General features: G+C 41.6%; 1 protein-coding gene across 4 annotated transcripts in view; it reads left to right on the forward strand.

The window, feature by feature from the left end:
- Positions 1 to 26,260, forward strand: part of ACSL5 (acyl-CoA synthetase long chain family member 5) — a 54,143-nt gene extending 27,883 nt beyond the window's left edge. For all 4 annotated transcript variants that reach the window (XM_025396632.1, XM_025396631.1, XM_025396630.1 and 1 more), the window contains exons 4-21: positions 3,077 to 3,141; positions 3,273 to 3,374; positions 6,975 to 7,074; positions 8,067 to 8,245; positions 9,023 to 9,055; positions 9,144 to 9,195; positions 10,015 to 10,088; positions 10,463 to 10,540; positions 11,676 to 11,810; positions 15,029 to 15,163; positions 16,007 to 16,102; positions 19,766 to 19,838; positions 20,120 to 20,208; positions 20,499 to 20,615; positions 23,229 to 23,372; positions 24,148 to 24,249; positions 24,674 to 24,745; positions 25,102 to 26,260. In XM_025396632.1, the coding sequence (XP_025252417.1) occupies positions 3,077 to 3,141; positions 3,273 to 3,374; positions 6,975 to 7,074; positions 8,067 to 8,245; positions 9,023 to 9,055; positions 9,144 to 9,195; positions 10,015 to 10,088; positions 10,463 to 10,540; positions 11,676 to 11,810; positions 15,029 to 15,163; positions 16,007 to 16,102; positions 19,766 to 19,838; positions 20,120 to 20,208; positions 20,499 to 20,615; positions 23,229 to 23,372; positions 24,148 to 24,249; positions 24,674 to 24,745; positions 25,102 to 25,242 (1,787 nt within the window). In that variant the 3' untranslated portion in view covers positions 25,243 to 26,260. The remainder of the gene's footprint in view (positions 1 to 3,076; positions 3,142 to 3,272; positions 3,375 to 6,974; positions 7,075 to 8,066; positions 8,246 to 9,022; positions 9,056 to 9,143; positions 9,196 to 10,014; positions 10,089 to 10,462; positions 10,541 to 11,675; positions 11,811 to 15,028; positions 15,164 to 16,006; positions 16,103 to 19,765; positions 19,839 to 20,119; positions 20,209 to 20,498; positions 20,616 to 23,228; positions 23,373 to 24,147; positions 24,250 to 24,673; positions 24,746 to 25,101) is intronic.
- Positions 26,261 to 27,399: the final 1,139 nt, after the last annotated feature.

Here is a 27,399-nt window from a genome sequence, read left to right on the forward strand (position 1 = left end):
TTCTTTCTTTCTTTCTTTCTTTCTTTCTTTCTTTCTTTCTTTCTTTCCTTCCTTCCTTCCTTCCTTCCTTCCTTCCTTCCTTCCTTCTTTCTTTCTTTCTTTTCTTTTTTCTTTTCTTTTCTTCCTTCCTCCCTCCCTCCCTCCCTCCCTCCCTCCCTTCCTCCCTTCCTCCCTCCCTCCCTCCTTCCCTCCTTCTCTCTCTCTCTGTCTTTCTTTTTTCAGCGTCTGACTCTGTTGCCCAGGCTGGAGTGCAGTGGCACGATCTAAGCTCACTGCAACCTCCACCTCCTGGGCTCAAGCCATCCTTCCACCTCAGTTTCTCAAGTAGCTGGGACTGCAGGCTCATGCCACCACCCATGGCTAATGTTTTATGTTTTTTGTAGAGATGGAGTTTTGCCATGTTGCCCAGGCTGGTCTTGAACTCTTGAGCTCAAGTGATCTGCCAACTTCTGCCTCCCAAAGTGCTGGCATTACAGGCATGAGCCACTGTGCCCAGGCCCCAGTATACTTTCTTAGACATTCATCAGCTCTACTACTTGCTGAGTGAGCTTGACCAAGCGTCTCAGTCCTTCATAATTCTTAGTACAATGCAAATGATAATAGCTGGGAAGACGAGTTAATGTGCTTGGCATGGAGTAAGCATTCAATAAATGGTAGCTATCATTAGTGATTAATGTTAGTACAAATGATCTCATTGGTAGACCACCCAAGGCACACAGCCTGGGGGAGCAAGTGACTTCCACTCTGACAAAGCCATGCTTCAGGGAAAGTTAGTCTGAGATGTTACTTCTTAGGCTTTCATGCAGCTATTTCAATTGGTAGCTAAAGTACTAACATTTTCTGTACACAGCCTCCTCATTCATTTTTATATCTCTTTAATCAGAGTGGGTCTCTCTTTCCTGCTTTCCTTCTTTTTTTTTTTCCATCACTTAGTCTAGAAGTTTACTTACTTGCCTCCGAATTCCTAGTAACTCTCTTTACGAATACTTCCTTTTGGCAAGACCTGAATTCCTCTTAGTAATTTGGCTAGATCCTCTCCATACATTTTCCTGCCCTTCTACTTGTCTTCTTATAACGGCCTCCTTCTGGCTTAGACATGAGGGCTTCTAAGCCACTTAATGTGTTCTTCAGCCTAATACCATTACTTCCTTGAGTTAGCTTTGAAAACTGAGATGCCATTTATTCTTGTAAATAGATGTTCCCAAACTTATTTTAAGAAAGGCTGAGTAGTTGGCCGGGCGCGGTGGCTCAAGCCTGTAATCCTAGCACTTTGGGAGGCCGAGACGGGCGGATCACGAGGTCAGGAGATCGAGACCATCCTGGCTAACACGGTGAAACCCCGTCTCTACTAAAAAGTACAAAAAACTAGCCGGGCGAGGTGGTGAGCGCCTGTAGTCCCAGCTACTCGGGAGGCTGAGCCAGGAGAATGGCGTAAACCCGGGAGGCGGAGCTTGCAGTGAGCAGAGATCCGGCCACTGCACTCCAGCCTGGGTGAGAGAGCGAGACTCCATCTCAAAAAAAAAAAAAAAAAAAGAAAGGCTGAGTAGTTTAGATGTTCAGAAGTTTAATTCTTTTATTGTCAAATGCAAGGTGTAAATTGAAAAAATTCTGAAGACAAATGCATGAGTATGTACACACCTGCGTGTGTGTCTCCATGTTTTTTACAAGCCTTGATATCTTAGAAGATACTCTCATACAAATGGGCAAAGTATATGAACAAATAAGTCATGAGAGTAAATAAAACCTAACAAGGAAAAAGATGCCACTTTACTAGCTGTTAAAGAAACTTAGACTACAGTAAAAACCTTTCAAACCTATCAAACCTGAAAATAGTTTTGTTTTGTTTTGTTTTGTTTTGTTTTGTTTTGTTTTGAGACCGAGTTTCGCTTTTGTTGGCCAGGCTGGAATGCGACGGTGAGATCTCAGCTCATCGCAACCTCTGCCTCCCAGGTTGAAGCAATTCTCCTGCCTCAGCCTTCCCAGTAGCTGGGATTACAGGCATGTGCCACCGCGCCCAGCTAATTTTGTATTTTTAGTAGAGACAGCGTTTTCCATGTTGGTCAGGCTGGTCTTAAACTCCCAACCTCAGGTGATCTGCCCGCCTTGGCCTCCCAAAGTGCTGGGATTACAGGCATGGGCCACCGTGCCCGGCCTTGAAGATAGTTTTTAAAGACACTATTTAGCAGTCTATGAGAGTATGTTAAAACTTGATATGATAGGAGAAAAGTGAATTGTCACTTCTGCTCAAGTAAGCAGTGTGGTCTAGGTATCAAAAACCTAACTGTTCTGAGCCCCCATTCCCTTCCCTTATTACATTTTAGGAGCTCTATTCTAAGGAAATGTTCTAAATTTAAAAGGATCAATTTGAAAATACTTAGCATAATTTAAGGTGTCAAACTTGAAAACAATCTAAATACCCACAATGAAATAAAGTCAACTACAATAGAACCCTTCATCGACTGGCCATTGAAACCACTACAGAGAAGAAATAATGACATGAAAATACTTATGTCAGATTGGGAGAGGAAGCAAGGTATCAAAGTATTATATTCATTCTATACATGGGGAGTGAACATAACTGTAAAACTATGCAAAAGGGCCATAGAATAATATATCAGTGTTAATAATGGTATTTGAGTGATGAGATTGATGATTCATATTTTATTTTTTTTATTTTTATGAGCATAGTTTTTATTGTAGGGAAATTCAATCCGACATTGTTCAATACAGGCTGTTTGTGTTTACTTGTAGGCTTTTACGTGGTCACGTTTTGTGGGCTAACCCCATATGGATGGTTTTCTCTGAATGTCTACATTATCATGCAGGTTACATATTCAACACTGAACCGCTCCTGTTTTATGTAGCATTTCCTAAATGTTTCAAGTATAATTTATAGGACTCTTCATCTTTGAGAACTCAGTGCTTTCTGACTTTGAATTTCCTGATCATATAAGAGAAGCTCAAATCCTCGTTGGACTTATCCTTTGTGTCTTGCCCCTTCTTAATCTCCTTTTAACTTCCTTGGTCCAGAGAATTTGCAACTGGAGTTGATTTTCTTTTAATATTATGTTTTTAGACAATGGGCCCTGCTTGGGATATAGAAAACCAAACCAGCCCTACAGATGGCTATCCTACAAACAGGTAAGTTGAGTCCATGGTTTTAGACAGATTCTTTCTAACATAGTATTCTGAACTACAGGATACCGTATTGGTCAGTTTTGAGTCTTGACCTCTTCTCCCTCTCTCTCTCACCCCATCTCTCTTTTTTGTAGGTGTCTGATAGAGCGGAGTACCTGGGTTCCTGTCTCTTGCATAAAGGATATAAATCGTCACCGGACCAATTTGTCGGCATCTTTGCTCAGAATAGGCCAGAGGTAACTATGTTGAAGCTAACTAAAGGAAATGAGTCAGGGTTAAGTTTAAAAACTTCAAATGCGATTCCCCATCCAGCACTCCAACACTCGTTAATGCTTTACCGAAGCTATTGTTAAAATTTTCTAATGCTTATTCTGCTTGAAAGAGTTACAACTCAGAACCTACTTAATTTCTGGTTAAGTGTCTAGCACTGTCACCTAGGTGTTCGGACTTCTCTTGTTTCCCAGTCTATCATGCGTCATTTGAAGTTGGTCTGATTGTTACATGAGGAAAATAAGGAAACTAGGAGGGACCGCCAAATAAGATCTTGAAGATATTGTGGAAAGTATGTACTAGTATTAGAACTGAAACTTGCAATTTGTACTTGAACCAGTAAATTCAGCCATTCATTGCTACTGAGTCTGGCCGTAGACGTCTTTCCACAGTGAGCTGGAAGCAGATTTTGATGGTAAGATGACAGAATCAAGCTTATCTCCAAGTTTCAATTAAGTCATTAGGCGCATTATCCCTCTGGGGAAGTCTTTACATGCTTCAAATGCTCCCTAGAAGTGCAGCATATGATACATATAACATACAAAATCTGTGTTAATCAACTGTCTGTGTTATCAGCAAGGCTTCCAGTCAACAGAAGCCATCAGTAGTTAAGTTTTGGGGGAGTTAAGTTCTGTGTGGATCTTATTGCAAGTTTACAAACTGCAAGTCCCAGTTCTAATGCTAATACAAATATAAAAATATTCACCTATAATTTTAGGTGAATCTACAAACTCTATTCTTGTCACAGTCAGCCTCAATAGAAAAAGGTTCCCTTGACTCTAGTTTACGAACTTAACACCTAATCTGATACAGTTAATCCTTGAACAACATGGGGGTTAGGACCACCGCCTATTCAGTAAAAAGATCCACAGATAACTCCCCTGAAACTTAACTACTAATAGCCTTCCTTGCTGATAATGTAGACAGTTGACTAACACATATTTTTGTATGTTATATGTATTGTATACTGCTTTCTTACAATGCAGTAAGCTAGAGAAATGAAAATGATAAGGAAGGGAAAATGTATGTACTATTTATTAGGTGGAAATGGATCATTATAAAGGTTTTCATCTGAGTCATCTTTACCTTGAGTAGGTTGAGGAGGAGGGAGAAGAGAGGTTGATCTTGCTGTCTCAGACCTGGCAGAGGTGGAAGAGGTAGAGGAAGTAGAAAGGGAGGCAGAAAATATAGGCACACTCAATGTAACTTTTATTGAAAAAAAAAATGCACAAGCAGACCCTCACAGTTCAAACCCATGTATTCAAGGAACAACTGTATAGTCTGTTAGGACTGCCATAATCTAATACACAGACCATGTGGCTTACACAACAGAAATTTATTTTCTCACAGTTCTGGAGTCTAGGAATCCAAGATCAGAGTGTCAGCAGGTTTAGCTTCTCCTGAGGCCTCTCTCCTTGACTTGTAGACAGCCACCTTTTCATTTTGTCTTCACACAGCCTTTTCTCTGTGCACATGTATCCCTCATGTCCCTTCTTCTTCATAGAAGGAAGGGATTGGGACCCCACCCTTATAAGTTCGTTTAACCTTAATTACTTCTCTAAAAGCCCTATCTCATATACTGTCACATTGGGGATTAGGGTTTCAACATGAATTTGGGTTGGGCCAGAGGAGGAGAGACAGGGAGACAGGATTCAGTCCATAACATCTACATTGACATTTAAGGCCCATCACTAGCAGATTCCTACCTACCTTTCCAGTTTTATTTCCTGTAGTCTTCACACTTGCTAATGTGTACCCACACAATGATGTCATGCTATCTGTATTAGTTCGTTATCACACTGTTATGAAGAAATACCTGAGACTGGGTAATTTATAAAGGAAAGGAGTTTAATTGACTCACAGTTCTGCAGTGCTGGGGAGGCTTCAAGAAACTTACAATCATGGTGGAAGGGGAAGCAAACATGTCCTTCGTCACATGGTGGCAGGAAAGAAAAGAATAAGAGCAAAGGGGGTGGAACGCTCCTTATGAAAACAGATCTCATGAGAACTCACTGTTACGAGAACGATATATTAGTCTGTTTTTATGCTGCTGATAAAGACATAGCTAAGACTGGGAAGAAAAGGAGGTTTAATTGGACTTACAGTTCCACATGGCTGGGGAGGCCTCAGAATAATGGCAGGAGGCAAAAGGCACTTCCTACATCACAGCAGCAAGAGAAAATGAGGAAGAAGCAAAAGTGGAAACCCCTGATAAACCCATGAGATCTCACGAGACTTATTCACTATCATGAGCATAGCACAGGAAAGACCGGCACCCATGATTCAATTACCTCCCCCTGGGTCCCTCCCACAACACGTGGGAATTCTGGGAGATATAATTCAAGTAGAGATCTTTTTTTTTTTTTTTTTTTGAGACGGAGTCTCACTCTGTCGCCAGGCTGGAGTACAGTGGTGCCATCTCAGCTCACTGCAACCTCCACCTCCCAGGTTCAAGCAATTCTCCTGCCTCAGCCTCCCAAGTAGCTGGGATTACAGGTGCATGCCACCACGCCCAGCTAATTTTTGTATTTTTAGTAGAGACGGGCTTTCACCATGTTGGCCAGGATGGTCTCAATCTCTTGACCTCGTGATCTGCCCACCTCAGCCTCCCAAAGTGCTGGGATTACATGCATGAGCCATTGCACCCGGCCTCAAGTTGAGATTTGAATGGGTATGCAGCTAAACCATATCGAACTGTATGAGGGTAACCACCCCCATGATTCAATTACCTCCCACCAGGTCCCTCCCAAAACACGTGGGGATTATGGGAACTACAATTCAAGATGAGATTTGGATGGGGATGCAGCCAAACCATACCACTATTCTTTGTTCATTCACTTCCTTCTTTTAATCTACCTCTCCATCCATAACCAAATCCTACTAGTCCTCTAAAGCCCTGCCCAGTTTTCATCTCTTTCCCACAAGCAGTCCCAAATTGCTTTGCCTCACCGTTGGAAGTGATCTCTGACACCCTAAGGCTCCTAATGCCTTCCATACCTCTTATGGATGGAACTTATCACACTCTGCCTTTGTATTCTGGTCTACCTTTGTATTGCAGTTGTCTCTATGCCTTCCTTATCTCCCTTATTTAATTGTACTTTATAGTAGTGTTTGCAACTGTCCCTATGGCCCCAAAGTGATTTTTTTTTTTTTTACATTAAAGTCAACAAATAAGTAGTCCCAGCACTTTGGGAGGCCCAGGCAGGCAGATAGGTTGAGCTAGGAGTTTTATGCCAGACTGGGAAACATGGTGAAATCCTGTCTCTACAAAAAATACGAAAATTAGCTGGACATAGTGATGTGTGCCTATAGTTCCAGCTATTCAGGAGGCTGAGGTGGGAGAACCGCTTGATCCTCGAAAGTTGAGGCTACAGTGAGCTATGATCACACCACTGCACTCCAGCCTGGGCAGCAGAGCGAGGCACTATCTCAAAAAAAAAAAAAAAAAAAAAAAAAAAAGCAAAAAAAAACAAGACAGAAAACCAGATAGCATTTGTTGGCTGAATGACTGAACTAGTACTCTTCAATGTGCCCTCCAGTCCTTATTTGAACTTCTCTCTGTACAGTGGATCATCTCTGAATTGGCTTGTTACACGTACTCCATGGTAGCTGTACCTCTATATGACACTTTGGGACCAGAAGCCATCGTATATATTGTCAACAAGGGTAAAATTTTGCTGTTACATTACAACTTGATTCTTCCTCAATGCTGAGTATTTCTTCAATTTCTGCTGTTTTGTTTATTTGTTTGTTTAAGCAAACTTGAAATGCTGTGGTCAGAAAATGTTCAAGTCTTTCTAGTTTTGTAGTACTTAGGATATAATTTTCAGGAAAGCTACAAAAAGCCCATGAAGCAGAGATACACAAAGATAGAAGTTTCAATGACATGCTTCAAGGTGACATGGTATGATGATATAGAGACAAGACTACTTACTCTCAACACACTAGTTAAAAGCCCAGACAATGAGCTTAATTGACTAAATCACAGTAAAGCTACAGATTTAATTTCCTACCTTTGTAAATCCAAGTCAGTACAGTTAACCAGCATGTACCAATGTCCATGGTGAGTCTGCAGAAAATAATTGTCATTGCTAGAGAAACAAGTCCAAATTTGATGGACAAGTAACAGCACTTTCACATATCCAACATGTTACCTTCTGTCGTGGGACTAGTAGATTAAGTGAGTAGGTCCATTTGCACAGTAAACATCATTTGAAGCTTTATGTAAACATATATCAAAACAAATGCTAAAATTTAGAATTGTAAAATACTTGTCAGCTAAAAATCCTATTTCTCCCCTCCTGTTTCCTGTATTCCCTACTATCCTCCTCAAAATAAAACACATTGATAGAACCACACCTCAGTAACCTGTTCAGGTTATCTGAATGAATTCTTAAACAGAAGGGAATTTTGTGGTTCCTCTAGAAACTGTAAAATCAGCTGTCATAGTTCAAGAACATGACGTGTTTCTGTTTCAGTTAAGTTCATTTATCATCAATGGAGTATTTCAGGTTGTACGTTATAAATCTGATTTGCAGGTGTAATCTCCTTTGGACACCTGTCAGCTTTGAAAACTTTTCAAACCTCTTCCTTCTTGCAAGGCAATCAGGTACTTAGCAGAGAGGGGGAGTGATCTCTGGTTCTATTTTGGCTTTCAGCTGATATCGCCATGGTGATCTGTGACACACCCCAAAAAGCATCGGTGCTGATAGAGAATGTAGAGAAAGGCTTCACACCGAGCCTGAAGGTGGTCATCCTTATGGACCCCTTTGATGATGACCTGAAGCAAAGAGGGGAGAAGAGTGGAATTGAGATCTTATCCCTATATGATGCTGAGGTATGGATCTGAAATTTATCTTGCAGCTCCAATGCTGGTCCAACACCTTGGGCAACTTGTAAGATACCTTCACAAGAGGACAGGGTTCTTGTTCTCCAGGGGTGGCATGTGAGGAGTAAATTAGACTCATGCTGTGAAGCTCTGAGAATAATTTCCACAAGACAACTTTGAAACTCATGCCAGGAGAGGACAAAGTTCTGTGGCCAGCTGCCTGGACTTCTAAGTGGATAATATATAAATAGGAGTTCAGTAATAGTTAAAGGAGGTGGCTCCTGGAGCCGGGCTGCTTGGGTTCACATGCCAGCTCCACATCTGTTAGTTAGGCAACCTTGGGCAATCTCATCTCCCTTTCCTCGGTCCATAAAATGGTGATAAAAATAATCCCTACCTCACAGAGGTCTTGTAAAGAGTTAGATTAATTCATATATGTAAATTTCTCAGGACAGTGATGTGTATGTAATAAGCTCTGAAAATGTTAGCTATTCCTTTCTTTCAAAAAAGATTTAGTTATGGCGCTAGATGATCGAAACTTAAGAGTACAATGGGAAGTTTGAACATGCAATCTACCCTCTGTAGGTAGATGATTTTCTAGAGAAATCTTATGCTCTTCCCTGGGACTTCCATTGTTCCTGAATGTTGGCTTCTGGTCCTAATCCAGGTTGGAATTTTGCTTATATTCCCATAGAGATGTTCTCATGGGAAAGGGAGGGAGAGGGCCACATTTATCACAGTCTGTCCATCTCAACTGATGTCTTTCTTGGTTTTCTGTTCATATAGAACCTAGGCAAAGAGCACTTCAGAAAACCTGTGGTAAGTTTTCTTCTGCCTGAATTTGAGCCTTGCCATTGTCAACTCTCAAAGTTCATGGTAGAATAAGCCCTTGTGCTTCCTCCTCCAGCCTCCTAGCCCAGAAGACCTTAGCATCATCTGCTTCACCAGTGGGACCACAGGTCAGTGCCCATGAAGTTGAACCTTAGACCCCTGGTCAACCAAGAACATGGTTTCAATTCTTGGCCTCTGGTAGGCTGGTAAATATTCCCTCTGACGAGCCCTATCCTTAGGAGCTCACAGCCTAAGGCTTCTAAGTGTGAATTCCCAAATGGAAAAACATAAACATAAGTAAATAAACTTCATTTAGTATACTGGGAGCTGTTTACATTCAATAGATTTCAGGGGTCTTAAAGATGACATCAGAAAGTCCTTTCCTCTGCCCCCACCAACCCACCACTCTCTTGATTTGACACCACTGGGATGGTTTCATTCAATCAAGATAACTCAGTGATAGTTTTCCATAGAGGGCTTCAACCCCACCCTACATCCACCCATCTGTTAGAATGCTTAATAGTTTTTAATGTGGTCCATCATGGTCTACAGTTATATTCATTCTAGTATGCCCAGTTTATAGTGTTTATAACCATATTACTAGATAATATTGGTAGATCTGGAATTCCAAACATATAAATAGCACAAGATGTGGGGTGGAGGGAGAAGGAGGGTTAACTTGAATTTTTCTTTGCAGCTGTGCATCTATCTGAAATCACGGCTGTGCTCCGTGTAGTAGTAGAAGGCCAATGATGCATTCAGCAGTAGAATCTCCGGGGGAATTCATTATTCTAAACAGAGGCATATACCATCCACAAAAAGACACAGTGACAGGAAATGCTCTTGGCCTTCTGGAATAAAACCAATTGAATCTAGTTTCTTTCAAGGCCAAAGGCTACCTATTAGTTACATAAAGTATCTTTCTCTCCACCTCTTATTTCCTACAGGTGACCCCAAAGGAGCCATGATAACCCATCAAAATATTGTTTCAAATGCTTCTGCCTTTCTCAAATGTGTGGAGGTCAGTGGTCAATTGAAAAAGAGGCTCTCATTAAAATGTGAATCTGTCATAAGATTTTTATTTTTGAAGTTAGAGCAGGCAGACACACATACACACACACACACACACACACACACACACGTTAAAGGCCTGAGTATGGACAAACACCAGTGTGTTCTTTGTCTACAGGACTGTACATTTTCAAGCCTTGGTCTTTTAGGATCACTGTAAATTTCTACACTATATGCAGTTCAAGGCATCTCAGATCTACACAGTGTACCATCTATACAGCTGTCTGTGGTAGTCCTGGGAGGAGGTAGTTTTAAAAACTCCATTGGAGATGAAAGTTGCCATGAATCTCATGTTGCCTTCTCTTGCTTCCCTGGCCTACATAGCATACTTTTGAGCCCACTCCCGACGATGTGACCATATCCTACCTCCCTCTGGCTCATATGTTTGAGAGGGTTGTACAGGTGAGTGTTCTATGTTCCTAGCAGTATGTGGCAAGGGGGTCCTGACTTGCTATCACATGTTTATTCCAAAGGCAGCTACACAGTATTTACTGTCCTCTCTCTGGTGTGAGAGGTGCAGGCAAGGAGTTGGCTCATGGGAACTCTAATTGTGGTATGACCCTTTATTTCCTGCAGAGCCTTCCTCTGCTAAGTCTGCATGTGTCCGGGAGGATAGTACATGCTTCTGCCTTCATGGGGGTGTGTGAGTCTAGTGACATCACAGCTAGGAGCTTACTATCTGCCCTTAATTCTGAGCTGACACAAGACATTGTCTTCTTTTTAAATTTTATTTTGGTTAGAATTTTTGAAAAGATCTAGGATTAGAGAAAAGGAAGTTCCCCACAGAGGATCGGGGAAGGAGCATTTGATCCACATAAGGTATGAGATGTCCCCCGTGGGAGTTTTTGCACCACACCTGAGTGTGTAAGGTGGTGCTGTCAGCATTGTGTGCACTGGAGGAGGTCTACTCTTCTGTGAGTGTACTCCAGGCTTTTCAGGCTATTTTGAGGCTGATTTGAGAACCGAGAGCCGTGTCAGCCTTTCAAAAACACAGGTAGTGTGGTTGGAAAGGTCTCTCTCTGCTCCTCGCTACCCCCAAATGCCTCTTCAGCCAGCTCATGGTTGATGCCTAAAATGCCAAAATGCAAGATTCAGTTCTTTGGGCTAAAGTAATGATATCTGATTCATAAAAAATTGATTCTAAGAAACCTTAAAAAATATTTTAACGTAATTTATGAAATTGGGCTGGTCTTACGATTGAAGGCAGGTTCTGCTTTAATTGGCAGTGCTTTCTTAGTGCCACATAATGAATTGCGTCTTACAAAGGATGATTGTCTTAGAGACTGTCGCACAGACCTGTGGTGGAGTCTGGGGGTCCACAAAGTCTCAATATCTGTCTCATCTGTCATGCCACCACAGCAGAGATAAATATTCATCCTTTTTGGGGGGAAGGCTCTCAGAGTCCTGAATTGGCAGGGAGGTGCTGTGTAAGGAAAGTGTCTGTGTGCCTTAGCCCACTTCCCAAATTCCTTCCAAGACAGGTCCCCACTAAAGGGGTTGTTTGCCTCTAAGCCCTATAATTTGGTTTTGTTTTCAGACTGTTGTGTACAGCTGTGGAGCCAGAGTTGGATTCTTCCAAGGGAATATTCGGTTGCTGGCTGATGACATGAATACTTTGAAGCCCACATTGTTTCCCACGGTGCCTCGAGTCCTTAACAGGATCTACGATAAGGTACTAACTTTCCGCTGAAGGGACTCTGTGACTTCGGCCTGCATGAAGGAACTCTGTACTACTATGAGATTTACTCCACCTCTACCTCCACCCTCTACAAATATCTATGTAAAGCCATGTTTACAGGTCAAGCTATGAAAAACCATTATAAATACAATCCCTGCCAGGTACAGTGGCTCACTTCTGTGATCTCAGCACTTTGGGAGGCCAAGGCAGGCAGATTACCTGGGGTCAGGAGTTCGAGACCAACCTGGCCAACATGGTGAAACCCCATCTGTACTAAAAATCCAAAAATTAGCTGGACGTGGTGGTGAGTGCCTGTGATCCCAGCTACTTGGGAGGCTGAGGCAGGAGAATTGCTTGAAGCCACGAGGTGGAGGTTGCAGTGAGCCAAGATCATGCCACTGCACTTCAGCCTGGGCAACAGAGCAAGACTCCATCTCAAAAAATAAATAAAAATAAAATTTAAAAATGAAAAATAAATAAGTACAGTCCCCTTTTTCTTGGACAAGATGACTTGGACCTGATCTGAAGAAAGAGCTTGACTCAGAGACTTATGGAGCCCCTCAGGGTTCAGCAGACATCTGGGGAAGCTGTTCCCTTGCTGAAGTGCCAGGCCTCATGATACACATTTCAGAGGCATCCTCTCATTGAATCCTCACAAAATCATAGTAAATCATACTTACACCTATTATTTCTAACTTATGACGAGGAAAATGAGCCTCGGAGGTTAAATAACCTGCCCAGAGTCACATTCAAAAGGGGTAAGGCAGAATCAAGCTTTCAGTAGTCTTGTTTCAGTAGTCATGTTAGCGAGTCATGCCGATGACTAGCACTGCTCTATTTTTCATTAGAAGTTACAGAATGGTGATTCCTGTAATTCTGTCTTCCTCTTGCATTCATTAGCTGAGATTCTTCCATAAAACCTGGCGAATATTTGATTATTTTTATTTATCAATCTTCAGAAAAATGGATTTGTGTCTCAGCAATCTTCAAAAGTAGCCAATGAGATTTTCTCTGTGTATTTTTAGGAATTCATAATTTTCAGATTTGTTTTTTAAATTTCAGTCATTCTTTTTTTTTCTTTTCTTTTTTTTTTTTGAGACAGAGTCCCACTCTGTCACCCAGATTGGAGTGCAATGGCACGATCTCAGCTCACTGCAAGCTCCGCCTCCTGGGTTCAAGTGATTCTCTTGCCTCAGCCTCCTGAGAGCTGGGACTATAGACGTGCACCACTACACCCGTCTCATTTTTAAAATATTTCTTAGTAGAGAGGGGGTTTCACCATGTTGGCCAGGCTGGTCTCGAACTCCTGACTTCAAGTGATCCACCTACCTCAGCCTCCCAAACTGTTAGTCTTTCTTCTTGATCTTCTTATTGCCCCATCTTGGCAGTTGGAAACCCTCATCAAGTTGCTCGGGTGACCTTTTGACAATACCCCTGTAGCCTCTGATAGCTTCCTTGGTTTCTGGCACAAGTTGTCTCAACCTCATCTTGTATATTTCTCACCCAATTGTTAGATTGTCAGATTGCTTCAAGGAGCTGTCAAAGCTATTTGAACCCAGGCAATATAGTATGTGATGATTCCTCAGGCTGGGATCCGTGAGGAAGTAATACATGGCCATTCTTCACATGCTTTGGAACCCTCCCCCACCTCCCCCACCACCTCCGAGATTTTAACACTTCCTTTCACTATTAGGACTCTCAGCAGATGCTAAATGGGCTCCGGTGACAGGGCAGGCGGTGTTCTAGCAGAACTGATAACAATTCCAACAGTTTCTTACCATGCTATGCAATTATTAGATTTGGTTGTTATTATGGTTTTTGTTCATATGTTGTTGTACTTTTTTTATTTTTCAGAGATAGTTATTGTGTAGTTAATACCTAATACACAGTTCACTTCCTGAATGTATTTTTAAAATGAAGGACTTTATTAGCACAGGTCTCTAATACTAACTCTTTATCAGTGACTTGTTGAGGGAGGGTGAGTCTTGTGAATGTTGAAGAAAGATAAATCTCTTTTAGATGAGGGAGGTTTCAAGAATGACATGATGCAGGAAGCATTTGAGCATGGATCTTGGAGAGAGATTATGACATATTGGTACAATGATAATGTTATAGGCATAAGAAGATGCTTATGTCCTAGAGCACAATTTACATTAGAAGATAAAAATTATCACCCCTGCTTGGCTGGAGGCCCAAAAATGGGGGTGTAAACATGGAAGATGGACGGAGAGGGATTCTCCAAATTTTGAACAAGAAAAAAGACTTCAATTGCCTTGAATCTGACTTCCAGTAGGGTGGAATCTTGAAAGCCAGCTACAGAGTTCAGGACTAAATTTTGTAAATAAGGGGTCACTTTGAGCTGTACTTGGGGAAGCTCTCCTTTGGCAGGAGTGTGGTTGATGGAACATACAGTCACAGTGAGGCCACAGTCAGGGAGACCAGGGAAATCATGTGAGCTGGAAAAATGGTGTCAGAATTAAGCCCAATGGGAAGAAATAATTTTAGTAGGAAGAATTAAGTCCGGCCGGGTGCGGTGGCTCAAGCCTGTAATCCCAGCACTTTGGGAGGCCGAGACGGGCGGATCATGACGTCAGGAGATCGAGACGATCCTGGCTAACACAGTGAAACCCCATCTCTACTAAAAATACAAAAAAAAAAAAAAGTTAGCTGGGCATGGTGGCCAGTGCCTGTAGTTCCAGCTACTCAGGAGGCTGTGGCAGGAGAATGGCATGAACTCAGGAGGCGGAGCTTGCAGTGAGCCGAGATCACGCCACTGCACTCCAGCCTGGGTGACAGAGTGAGACTCTGTCTCAAAAAAAAAAAAAAAGCAGATTCCTAGGCTGCCCTTTGACCTACTAAATGAAAAGCCCTAGAGGTGGTGCCCATTGAACTGTTGTTTTTTTGTTTGTTTTAAATCTAGTACCCCCCAGGTGACTTTGTAGGCAGTCCCTCTTTATCTCAGTTGTCAAGTTGTTTCCCAAGGACTAAAAATTGGGGCAGTAAAGGGGAGGACTGGAGCTTTGCATTAAGTTCACTTCTTTCTGAGCATGGCCATAATTCTCTGGGCTCATCATTATTCGCAATCGAGTTCATGAGTGTGAGACTGTGAGACCACTTCCTTATGAAGCTAGAACACACTGTTTCTTGCTGACTAATGGCCTTGATGAGTATCTCCAATAGGTTTCCAACTAAAAGGAGCTATCACTCTGCAGGTACAAAATGAAGCCAAGACACCCTTGAAGAAGTTCTTGTTGAACTTGGCTGTTGCCAGTAAATTCAAGGAGCTTCAAAAGGGTATCATCAGGCGTGACAGTTTTTGGGATAAGCTCATCTTTGCAAAGATCCAGGTAGGTTGGACAGGTCCCGGACTGAAGCAGGCAAATACCTGGGCTGCCTTCTGACTCCACAGACCTTGCTTTTCTTCTGTTGCTTGAGCGTCACTTTAGCTAGAGATCCTTTCACACTTTTTGTCCACTGCTTTTTGAGATCTTTCTTGTACTACTTTGCTACTAAAGGGAGTAGGTTAAAAAAAAAAAAAAAGAAGCAGGCTGAGTGTGGTGGCTCACACCTGTAATCCCAGCACTTTGGGAGGCCTAGATGGGCAGGTCACCTGAGGTCAGGCATTCAAGACCAGCCTGACCACCATGGTGAAACCCGCTCTCTACTGACAATAGAAAAATTAGCCGGGTGTGGTGGTGGGTGCCTGTAATCCCAGCTACATGGGAGGCTGAGGCAGGAGAATCGCTTGAACCCAGGAGGTAGAGGTTGCAGTGAGCTGAGATGGCACCACTTCACTCCAGCCTGGGCAGTAGGGCCAGACTCTATCTCAAAAAAAAAAAAAAAAAAAAAAAGAAAAGAAAAATATTTTATTTAAGTTCTAGCACTCTCTCTTATTTTCTTTGGTGGTCTGTTGAGATTATAAGCAATTTGAGGGGCTAAAGAATACAAATTATTTGAGAAATATATGGCTTCTGGTCCCAGCTATAGATAGCGATGACAATAATAGCTAACATTTTAAGTGCTTTTCTACAATCCAGACTGTATTCTAAGTGCTTTGTAAATTAACGTGAGAATTGATATCAGTTTAATTCTCATAACAACGCTGAACAGGCTATTATACCCACTCTACAGCGGAGGATGTTGAAGCCAAGAGAATAGGTTTTAGTATGTCTTTTGTTTCCACTGAACAGGCCAGCCTGGGCGGAAGGGTTCGCATAATCGTCACCGGAGCTGCCCCCATCTCCGCTCCAGTCATGACATTCTTCCGGGCAGCAATGGGATGTCAGGTAAGCCAAGCACCTTCTTTGAAAATAGGCCAGTTTACTTTTGCACAAACAAGCTCACTGTTTAAATAACAATGAAAACAACTAAAAGGTACCAAAATGAAAGTCACCTAAATTCTCAAAATCCAGAGAAAATATTCTTCTCATCATCTCTTCAGGAATCTGTGTGTAGAAACCTTCACATAAATAAAACTAGTGCTCTAAAACACTTGTTAACTTTGCTCCTTGTCAAATAAAGCTCAGCATCATTTTAATGATTTCTCAATAGTTTATTGAATGTAGTTGACCCTTGAACAATGCAAGAGTTAGGATTGCCTACCCCCATGCAGTCAAAAATTCATGTATAATACTCGACTCCCCGGCCAGGCGCAGTGGCTGGTGCCTGTAATCCCAGCACTTTGGGAGGCCAAGGCAGGCAGATCACGAGGTCAGGAGATAGAGACCATCTTGGCTAACACGGTGAAATCCTGTCTCTACTAAAAATACAAAAAAATTAGTCAGGCGTGGTGGAGGGCCACTGTAGTCCCAGCCACTCAGGAGGCTGAGGTGGGAGAATGGCGTGAACCCGGGAGGTGGACCGTACAGTGAGCAGAGATCGCGCCACTGCACTCCAGCTTGGGCGACAGAGCAAGACTCCGTCTCAAAAAAACAAAACAAAACCAAACAAAAAACTTGACTCCCCAAAAACTTAACTACTAGTAGACTACTATTGACTAGAAGCCTTACCAATAATATAATTAATCAACATATATTTTGTATATGTATTATATACCGTATTCTTACCATAAAGGAAGTTAGAAAAAAGAAAATGTTATTTAAAAAATCATAAGGACGAGAAAACATATTTACTATTCATTAAGTGGAAATGGATCATTATAAAGGTTTTCATCCTCACTGTCTTCATGTTGAGTAGGCTGAGGAGGAAGAAGAGGAGGGGTTGGTCTTGCTATCTCAGGAGCAGCACAGACAGAAGAAAATCCACCTATCGGTGGAGCTGTGCCGTACAAACCTGTGTTGTGCAAGGAAGGGTCAGCTGTACTCAAATAACTAATCTGTTAATGGACACTTGTGTTGCTTATGACATTTTTCATTGTTATAATCAATTAATCATTAATCTAGAATAAATCCACGCAAGAAGGGATTACTGTGTCAAAAGTGTATGTCTGTGTGTGTGTGTGTGTGTAATAGTGTATATTATCAAACTTTCTTCCAGAAAGATGTTTGTTACACATTTCTGCAAGTACATGAGGCCTTATTTGCCCACGCTCTTGCCAGTGACAGACTTTATCAGTCATTTAGATATTAGCTAATCAGATAAATGAAAAATCTTATTAAGTTTTGTTTCTTTTATTTATACTAAGCATCTTTCTATTGCTTACTGACATGTGTATTTCATCCATGAATTATTCTATTACTTCCTTATAGAAAAACAGGCAAAAGATAATTTGGTCCTTTTTTATATTTCTAAGAGTTCTTCACAGAGTAATACAGGTTGAGTATCTCCCTATTTGAAATGCTTGGGACTAAAAGTGTTTTGAATTTTGCATTTTTTTCCCAATTTTGGAATATTTGCATTATAAAACAGTTGAGCATTCTGAATCTGAAAATCCAAAATCTGAAGTGCTCCAAAAAGCATTTCCTTTGAACATCATGTCGGCACTCAAAAGGTTTTGGATTTTGGAACATTTTGGATTTCAAACATTTGGATTAGAATAGTCAACCTGTAATATTAACTTTTGTCGTATTGGAAAGATTTTTCCTAGTCTCATCATTTTTGCCCTGTGTTTTGCCATATAAAAATTTCCAATGTTTTTATAGTCAAATTAAATAATCTTTTATATTTGTAGGTTTTAAATTGCTTAGACAGGACTTCCTAACCCCTGATATTTCGTAAGACTATTTCACCCTTACTTTCTGGCAAACTTACCATTTTCCATTTTTTCCATGTAAGTCTCAGTTCCACCTGAAATTTGTGCAAGTGCTTGGTCATGCACATTGTCTCAATTTTTACCCAGATGGATAGTTTATTCATTCAACCAGCCATGCAGAGCATGAACAAAACAGGCACAGACTTTTCCTCATGAGTCCCCTATCCGTATAACCACAATCAAAAGAGACTCCAGATTGATGCCAAGGCCTGAGGCCCTGTAGTCTTTCAAATCAGTATCTTCGTAGCCATTTTTAATACTGTTCTTTCCTTAAGCCCCTAAAACCAATAGATCGGCGGGTTCTGTTGCTAACCCCCTCCCAGAAATGTCTTCTTTAAGCCTTCCTCTGTCTCCCAATTCTGCCTATCACAGGCCACACCCCCCTTTGCAGCAGCCTGTGAACTTGTTTCCTGCCCCTAGCCTCTCTCCAATCAAGATTATCTTCTATACCAGGGTTTGGCAAATTGCAGCACAGGCTAAAACTAGTCTGCAGCCGGTTTTTATTTTTAAAATATTACTGAAATACAGCTATGTCCATCCATTTACATATGGACTGTGGCTGCTTTCGTGCTATGTTGGCAGAGTCAAGTTTTGAGTCAGATACCAGATGGCTCACAAAGCAGAAAATATTTACTATCTTGGCCTGTACAGATAAAGTTTGCCAACTCTTGTTTTATATCACAATGGGAGCTATTTCCCTTAAAAAATGCTACTCCCCTTCTTCAGTTCCTTCAGTGATGCTGCATTGCTCAGGTTGAAGTTCAATTGCTATTGGGTTGACCATCACTTAGTGAATAACTTACATGTTCCCACCTACTTGAAATGCTGCATTTTCTTTCCTTTCCTTTCTTTCTTTCTTTTTCTTTTCTTTTTTTTTTTTTTTTTTTGAGATGGAGTCTTGCTTGCTGTGTCACCGAGGCTGGAGTGCAATGGCACAATCTCGGCTCACTGCAACCTCTGCCTTCTGGGTTCAAGCGATTCTCCTGCCTCGGCCTCCTGAGTAGCTGGGATCACAGGTGCATGCCACCAGGCCCGGCTAATTTTTGTATTTTTACTAGAGACGGGGTTTCACCATGTTGGTCAGGCTGGCCTACAATTCATGACCTCAGGTGAATCTCCCGCCTCGGCCTCCCAAAGTGCTGAGATTATAGGTGTGAGCCACCATGCCTGGCCAAAATGCTTTTTCATGTAAAGTTCTATACTTTGGTCTATTTCCAGACCCTTTTGGTTTCTGAATGGCCAAAAGTGTTGGTAGTAAATACTTTGCAGCTTGGGTATGAGTTCAAGGTTTTTTGTTTGTTTGTTTTGTTTTGTTTTGTTTTGAGATGGAGTCTTGCTCTGTTGCCCAGGCTGGTGTGCAATGGCATGATCTCAGCTCACTGCAACCTCCTCCTCCCAGGTTCAAGTGATTCTCCTGCCTCAGCCTCTTGAGTAGCTGGGATTACAGGCACCTGCCATCATGCCCAGCTAATTTTTTTTGTATTTTTGTAAATATGGGGTTTCACCATGTTGGCCAGGCTAGTCTCGAACTCTTGACCTCAGGTGATCCTCCAGCTTCAGCCTCCCAAAGTGCTGGGATTATAGGCGTGAGCCACCGCCCCCTCTAAGTTCAAGGTTTTAAGACACTAAGTGGTCTCGAACACTTAGAGACCTTGGTTTCCTCATGTCTTGGCCATAGCACATGGCCAGCTCACACTTTATCTTGAGTAAATCTACAAGCTCTTCTTTGGTTTCCCAGGTGTATGAAGCTTATGGTCAAACAGAATGCACAGCTGGCTGTACATTTACATCACCTGGGGACTGGACATCAGGTAAGTCCTCCATCTGCTGGGCAGGAGGTGCCATGGTTGGAAGAAAGGCTCTAACTGAACTAGGACTTTGGAGTTTAGATAACCTCAGTTCTCTGGACTAATGTGGCAAATGCAAAATTCAAGTATTGGGCCCAGGCCTGCCTACCTTGGCTAGTGTGCATTGGTGCCAGGTGATTTTTCAGTCTTACTCTTCTAGAGTCAAGTCATAAATATCTCAGAAATATGCCTGGAATTATCACCATGCAAGAGTTTCTCAGCTGATTCCGCGTGGTGTGTTCTAGGTCACGTTGGGGCGCCCCTGACTTGCAATTATGTGAAGCTGGAAGATGTGGCTGACATGAACTACTTTTCAGTGAATAATGAAGGAGAGGTGGGTAGGTCATGCCCTGTGGTCAGACAATCATGGTGGGGCGGTTTATATCAGAAGGAGCAAATAATTGTAAGCAAACTTGGATTTGGCCCCTTTGAGATCTTTAGCAAAGAATTAAGCACTCTGAACTTCACTTTCCTATCCCCTGTAGTGGAGACTAAGATCTGGTGCTCTTCACAGTGTAGTGGAAGCCATCAAATGATTTAAGGGGGAGCAGATGTTTCATAAACTGCCCACGCTGGGAGGAGCAGCCTTTGCTATTGTCACCGCCTTGTATGTCTGCTGTGCAGATCTGCATCAAGGGTACAAACGTGTTCAAAGGATACCTGAAGGACCCTGAGAAGACACAGGAAGCCCTGGACAGTGATGGCTGGCTTCACACAGGAGACATTGGTCGCTGGCTCCCGGTGGGTATATCGTCAGAACTCCTGGAAGTCTGTGCTAATGGACTGGGAAGAACAATTTGCTTATAGCAAGAGGGGCAGAAATGCAAGCAGGTTAATCAGCTGAGGCAGCTGGAGGGGATTAGATTTGCACCCTACCTGGCTTATGACTTCCTCATACTATCCAGAGAAGAACATACAGACTGAGGTGGTGGATCACCTGAGGTGAGGAGTTCAAGACCAGCCTGGCCAACATGGCGAAACCCCGTCACTACTAAAAATACAAAAATTAGGCGGGCCTGGTAAATGGGCACTTGTAATCCCACCTACTTGGGAGGCTGAGGCAGGAGAATCCCTTGAACCCAGAAGACAGAGGTTGCAGTGAGCCAAGATTGTGCCACTGCACTCCAGCCTGGGTGACAGAGACTCTGTCTCAAAAAATAAAATAAAATAAAACAAAAAATAAAAAAAAGAACATACAATTAAAAGAATCTAGGTTAACTTGTAACTTAAAAGTTAAAAAAAAAAAAAAAAAAGAATATAGGCTGGAAGTCAGGAGATTTGTGTTCTAGTTGCAGCTCTTCCATGGACCAACAGTATGAAATTCTGAGAAAGTAATTTAATGTGTGAATAGGAGCTGCCAAAGCTAGAAAGTCTTTCTTTCTTAAAAAAAAATTTTATAGAGATGCGGTCTCGCTGAGTTGACCAGGATGGACTCAAATTCCTGGCCTCAAGCAATCCTCCTGCCTTGACCTCCCAAAGTTCTGGGATTACTGGTATAAGCTACAGCACCAGAAGTACCGCCAGAGACTACTTTCGGTATTTTGATCACACTGTTATCGAAGACACCAAGATGTAGACCAGTTGAAGTGTTTTCTTCCTGCCTTATTCCTTATCAAATATACCACCAGCAAGCAGTAAGTCAGTGATCCTAGCACTGTTTTTAGACCCAAACTGAAGGTGGGATTCTTTAATACATCAGGTAGACCTGGACATAAGAGTTGGCATGGGTCCCCTGCAATGGAATAGATTTGCTACCAGCCAAGGAAAAATTAGGTGACTTCTCCAGGAAAGGAGTAGGGAGATGTACTATTCTGTCCTTTTTTCCCCCGCCCCTTAACTTTTCTTGAGGCAGAAGTTGTCGTTTGAGGCCAAGTGTGGCGACTCAAGCCTATAATCCTAACACTTTAGGAGACTGAGGCGGGAGGATTGTTTGAGGCCAGGAGTTTGAGACCAGCCTAAGCAACATGGCAAGACCCTGTGTCTACCAAAACAAAACAAAAACCCAGAAAATTTTGGTTTGATAACGCTGCTGGTCCACAACTTTTGCCTCTTATGAGTGTCTTGGGATAAGTATCCTCCCTATTAATTCACAGGCATATCAAAACAAGGAAGAAGGATTTCTAAATCAAGTGTTTGCAGAGGCTAGTGTTTGTCTCTCACTCACCTTGACAGCCCCTTTCTGTGGAAGATACAGGGACATATTTTTAGCATAGCTTGATGATAATTAGCAGTAGTTGCTATTTTCATAAGAAGAAAGGAAATTATTGCAAGGGCAGTGATGGGATTTTCCAAAAGATCTCTCCTCTCAAAAGTTTTGTCTTAACTCTGTGCTGGGGAAGTGGGAATGTAACTAGAATTTAAAACTCCCTTCTTGCTCAATCAATATTTTAGATTTAAATGAGATTTAAGGAATGCTTGACAATGACAAACTTTTAAGAACACTAGTCCTAACAATGCATTTTATTGATCTGGGTTTGGTAGTTTGCTAACATATTTGTTTCTGTCTAGTAACAGGATTAAATAACACTCTAATAAGCCTAGGATGTAAGCAATAGATATGTCCCCACACCAGGGTTATAGAAGGCGGCACCTTATCAATCACTTTCAGATAATGAACGTTATGCTGAATTGATGGCTAATTTATTGAGTCTGCCTTGTGATAGTTCCAGAGTGGGTTTAGTTAGTCGCCCTACTTAGGGTGTTAGCATGTGGATTGTATTTGCCATTTATCCCAATTCTACAATTCAAATCCCTAAAGACCTAAGCTCCTCAGACCAATTAGTTCAGAGAAATGAAGCTGCAAATGACCCTTGGTGGCCGGTTGGAGTCCTCTCAGCCCTGTTGCTGTTCTAACAAGCCCAGTAATTGACTTGCTTGATTAGCACAGTGGAGCTTTTTGAGCTTACGCCCGGATCTAATAAGGAGGAAAACATAACAGGGAGTCAAGCGGTGGGAGAACTATTCATATCAAATCTAAAGTCTAAACAAAAGACAACACCTCTATCGCTGAGAGTTCTGAAAATGAACTAATTGGAAATTAGTGATTGGAAATTGAGAGCTGCGCAATTTCTTCCTTGGATGAGGCATCAATTTGCATAACCCCAGCAGATCCGGGAGACTTTCTCTGAGGCTGCGCATTGACTCTCCACATAGATATACAGTAAAGACAGGTTCTTGCTGCACGATGCTTCCCTCCCCTTTCCCCAAAGCCAAGAAAGAGAAATGAAAGACAGCTCAAAAGTCTCTGGGAGAAATCAGCTTTAGAGAAGAAAGATGACTGTGACTTCACTACTCTCCCCACTGATACCATCTCTGTGGCTCAAAAATACTGATACTTGTATCTGTCTCATGTAGAATGGAACTCTGAAGATCATCGACCGTAAAAAGAACATTTTCAAGCTTGCCCAAGGAGAATACATTGCGCCAGAGAAGATAGAAAATATCTACAACAGGAGTAGACCAGTGTTACAAATTTTTGTACATGGGGAGAGCTTACGGGTAATATATCATTTTAACAATAGCCCATTTCAGTCACAAACCATGCTGGTTCTTGTAGCTACAGGAAATGTGTATAGTTGGGTTCAGAATGAGAAGATCCAAGCTTATAAAACTAAAAAAAAAAAAGAAGAAGAAGTTACATTCCAAACCTCAAATAAGGCAATTTCAATTAAAAAAATTTTGAAACTATGATGGACGTTGTACACAAGTCAGTAGAATTGTTTAGAATGGCTACAATAAAAGGTAATGATTCAGTAAAAAATGAGCTCCACATTGTACTTAGTTCCCATTCCTTTAGGAGTTCCTTAAGGCTATGTTTAAGTACAGTATGTATAAAACAACAAACTGTTGCAATATGTATAAAACAACAAACAAAAGTTTCATCAACAAACTGTTGTTTTATACATAATGTGCTTAAATATAGCTTTAAGGAACTCCTTATCCCAAAACAACAAACTGTTTTATACACACTGCGCTTAAACGTAGCTTTTGGGGGGTAAGGGAGAGTGGACCTGGACAAGTCAGAGATGCTTTAAGCTTAATGTTGACGGATCAGATTTGAATAGAACATCTTTGTAATGAGATATTGAGTGGGAAAATGGGATTACAGTTCCATGTGTATTGAAAATATATGGTGAGAAAAGAACATTAGTACTGGATTTAGGGTTTTGAGGAAATGACTATTACAACGACATAATTCTGCTTTATTTAACTACTGGGGAAATCCCTACATGGCTTCTCTCATGCCCTTGCACCTTTTATTTCCTTTCCATAGTCATCCTTAGTAGGAGTGGTGGTTCCTGACCCAGATGTACTTCCCTCATTTGCAGCCAAGCTTGGGGTAAAGGGCTCCTTTGAGGAACTGTGCCAAAACCAAGTAAGTCTTGCCTAGGAAAGCTTTATGCACACCCATGGGTCCATCGTGGAGGAGAGGATGCCTCACCAGTTCCTGCATCTGTCACAAGTGGCTGCAGCCCCAACAGGCTGAATAGTTTTATGAGACTCGGGGATAGGATGGAGAGTTTAAAAAATAAAACTCTCTTTTCTATTTACAATAATATGTTCATTGTGGGAAAAGACTGGGAAAGAAGAGTAAAAATGCTATTCAGGGAAAACTGTTAACATTTAGATGTACCTTTTCTTCTCAGTTTTTCTTTCAATATTGGGCATATAATGTGCCCAGTTTTATATTCCTGCTTTCATACTGCACGGCTTTGCCAGGCACTCTGAGTTGGTTCACGCTTAGCCCTGCAGGCTCTGTTTGAAACAGCCATGCTTTAAGCGATGTTTTGTATTCTTAGGTTGTAAGGAAAGCCATTTTAGAAGACTTGCAGAAAATTGGGAAAGAAAGTGGCCTTAAAACCTTTGAACAGGTGTGTACTACCACTGATGTTATACTGGCCTCTCATCATATTAGAAAGTTTTGTTTCAAGTTTCTATCTCATGAGGTTTAAATATATAATTTCTAAGGAATTGATTGTAGATTTTTTGCCATTAACTATAAAATGATCTTTCGTAGTTATTTGTCCTTTTTTTGCTGTTTATTATCCATTCTCCCTTCTCCCTACTCATTTCTTTCTCAAATTATGTTTATGGGAATGGGCATGTGTTACTATTACCTTTACCCTTTCCCTGCATCAACTTCACTTTCTTCACAGAGCACTCGGCGGGCTCTGCAGAGAAGTCCAAATCACTAATGAGCATGGATGTGTGTGTGTTCATCTTCCAGGTCAAAGCCGTTTTTCTTCATCCAGAGCCATTTTCCATTGAAAATGGGCTCTTGACACCAACACTGAAAGCAAAGCGGGGAGAGCTTTCCAAATACTTTCGGACCCAAATTGACAGTCTGTATGAGCACATCCAGGATTAGGATAAGGTACTGAAGTACCTGCCTGCCCACTCTGCACTGCTTGTGAGAACATGGATTAAAAACTATTCTTACATTTGTTTTGTCTTTCCTCCTTTTTTTTTTTGCCTACTTAACTCTAAAGCCATAGCTTTTGTTTTATATTGAGACATATAATGTGTAAACTTAGTCCCCAAATAAATCAATCCCGTCTTTCCCATCTTCAATGTTGCTAATATTAAGGCTTTAGGGCTACTTTTATCAACATGCCTGTCTTCAAGATCTCAGTTTATGTTCTGTATCCTTCCTCATGATTTCCAACCTTAATACTATAAGTGACCACAAGTTCAAGGGTCAAAGGGACCCGCTGTGCCTTCTTCCTTGTTGCTTTGTGATAAACATAACTTGCCAACAGTCTCAATGCTTATTTACATCTTCTGTTCAAACTAAGATATTTTTAAATTCTGAAAAACTGCTTATAATTCATGTTTTCTAGCCACTCCACAAACCACTAAAATTTTAGTTTGAACCTATCAGTCATGTCAATCATATCTATGAGATAAATTTCTCTGATGCTCTTCTGTGTAAATTAAATTGTGTACTGAAGGGAAAAGTTTAATCATACCAAACATTTCCTAAACTCTCTAGTTAGATCTCTGACTTGGCAGTATTAAAAATTGGGCCTACGACATATTGTTCAAAAGGAATGCTGTTTTTAAAGCGTTATTTATAGTAGCAACTGGGGAGTAAATCTGTCTGCTACAGTTTGCTGCTGAGCTGGAAGCTGTGGGGAAGGCGTTGACACGTGGGCACAGTGAACTTTTCCAGTAAATGAAGCAAGCACTGAATAAAAACCTCCTGAACTGGGAACAAAGACCTACAGGCAAGCAAGATGCCCACACAACAGGCTTATTTTCTGTGAAGGAACCAACTGATCTCCCCCACCCTCGGATTGGAGTTCCTGCTCTGCCTTATCCACAGATAACACACGTTGCTTCTACTTGTAAATGTAGTCTTTAAAATAAACTATTGCAGATACTTATGTTGTGGTGTTTTTTGCCTCATGGACCATGATGAAAATCAGTCTTAAACAAGGAGCCCTTAAAAATCAAGTACAGTATCTGTTCTTAAACTTGGCTACACGATAGAATTATCTAGGAAGTTTAAAAAGACACTAATGCCCAGCACTTTGGGAGGCTGAGACGGGCAGATCATGAGGTCAGGGGATCAAGACCATCCTGGCTAACACGGTGAAACCCCATCTCTACTAAGAATACAAAAAAATTAGTTGGGCGTGGTGGCGGGCGCCTGTAGTCCCAGCTACTCAGGAGGCTGAGGCAGGAGAATGGCGTGAACCCGGGAGGCGGAGCTTGCTGTGAGCTGAGATGGCACCACTGCACTCCAGCCTGGGCAAAAGTGCGAGACTCTGTCTAAAAAAAAAAAAAAAAAAAAAAAAAGACACTAATGCCTGGGGTGCCACTCCAGAGATTCTGGCTTAAATGGCCGGATACAGCCTGGGCACTGGGATTGTTAAAGAGATCCCCAGATGATTCTAGTCTGCAAACAGGTTAACTACCGAAGAAAAGTTCTGAAGACCAACCCTTCTTATCCAATAGCTGTAAAGAATAAAACAAACATCAGCTGAGCCAAAACTCCAACTGAGCCCAAGTCATATCCATTCTCTTACCATCTTTGTTGTACTCTAATTAATCTTGAATATTAATAGTATTCTTTTCTGGCCTCCAACTGGAGTTAAAGAGAATGTTCTTGGATGGGCTTTCTAGACTTTGAGCCCAGAAAAGCCAAAGAAATGTCTATTCTTGAGTATCTGAAACAAAAGGGTAGGCAGGAATTAACTTTTAAGTCTAGCTCCCGTTATCACTTTAACCTTCTCGCCTTCACTTACTTTCCTTTTCTCCCCTCACTCATTCCAGCTGAACCTCACCGGTTACCGTCCTGTGTATCAAACATGCCAGACACAGGTCCAGCCTGTTTTTGTTCTTACTGCTGTCTCTAAAATGCAAATATCCCAAAGCACATGACTTGTCCCCTCATCTGCTTCAAATGCCAACTCAAGACTGTCCTACCTTCTTGCTTCACAATAACATGACTCCATCTTACATACATTTTACTTGTCTGTTCACTGCCGAATTCCCAAGTGCTCTTCCCTTATCCTTAACT

Source organism: Theropithecus gelada, chromosome 9, assembly GCF_003255815.1.
Source record: "Theropithecus gelada isolate Dixy chromosome 9, Tgel_1.0, whole genome shotgun sequence".
Taxonomy (NCBI): Eukaryota; Metazoa; Chordata; class Mammalia; order Primates; family Cercopithecidae; genus Theropithecus; species Theropithecus gelada.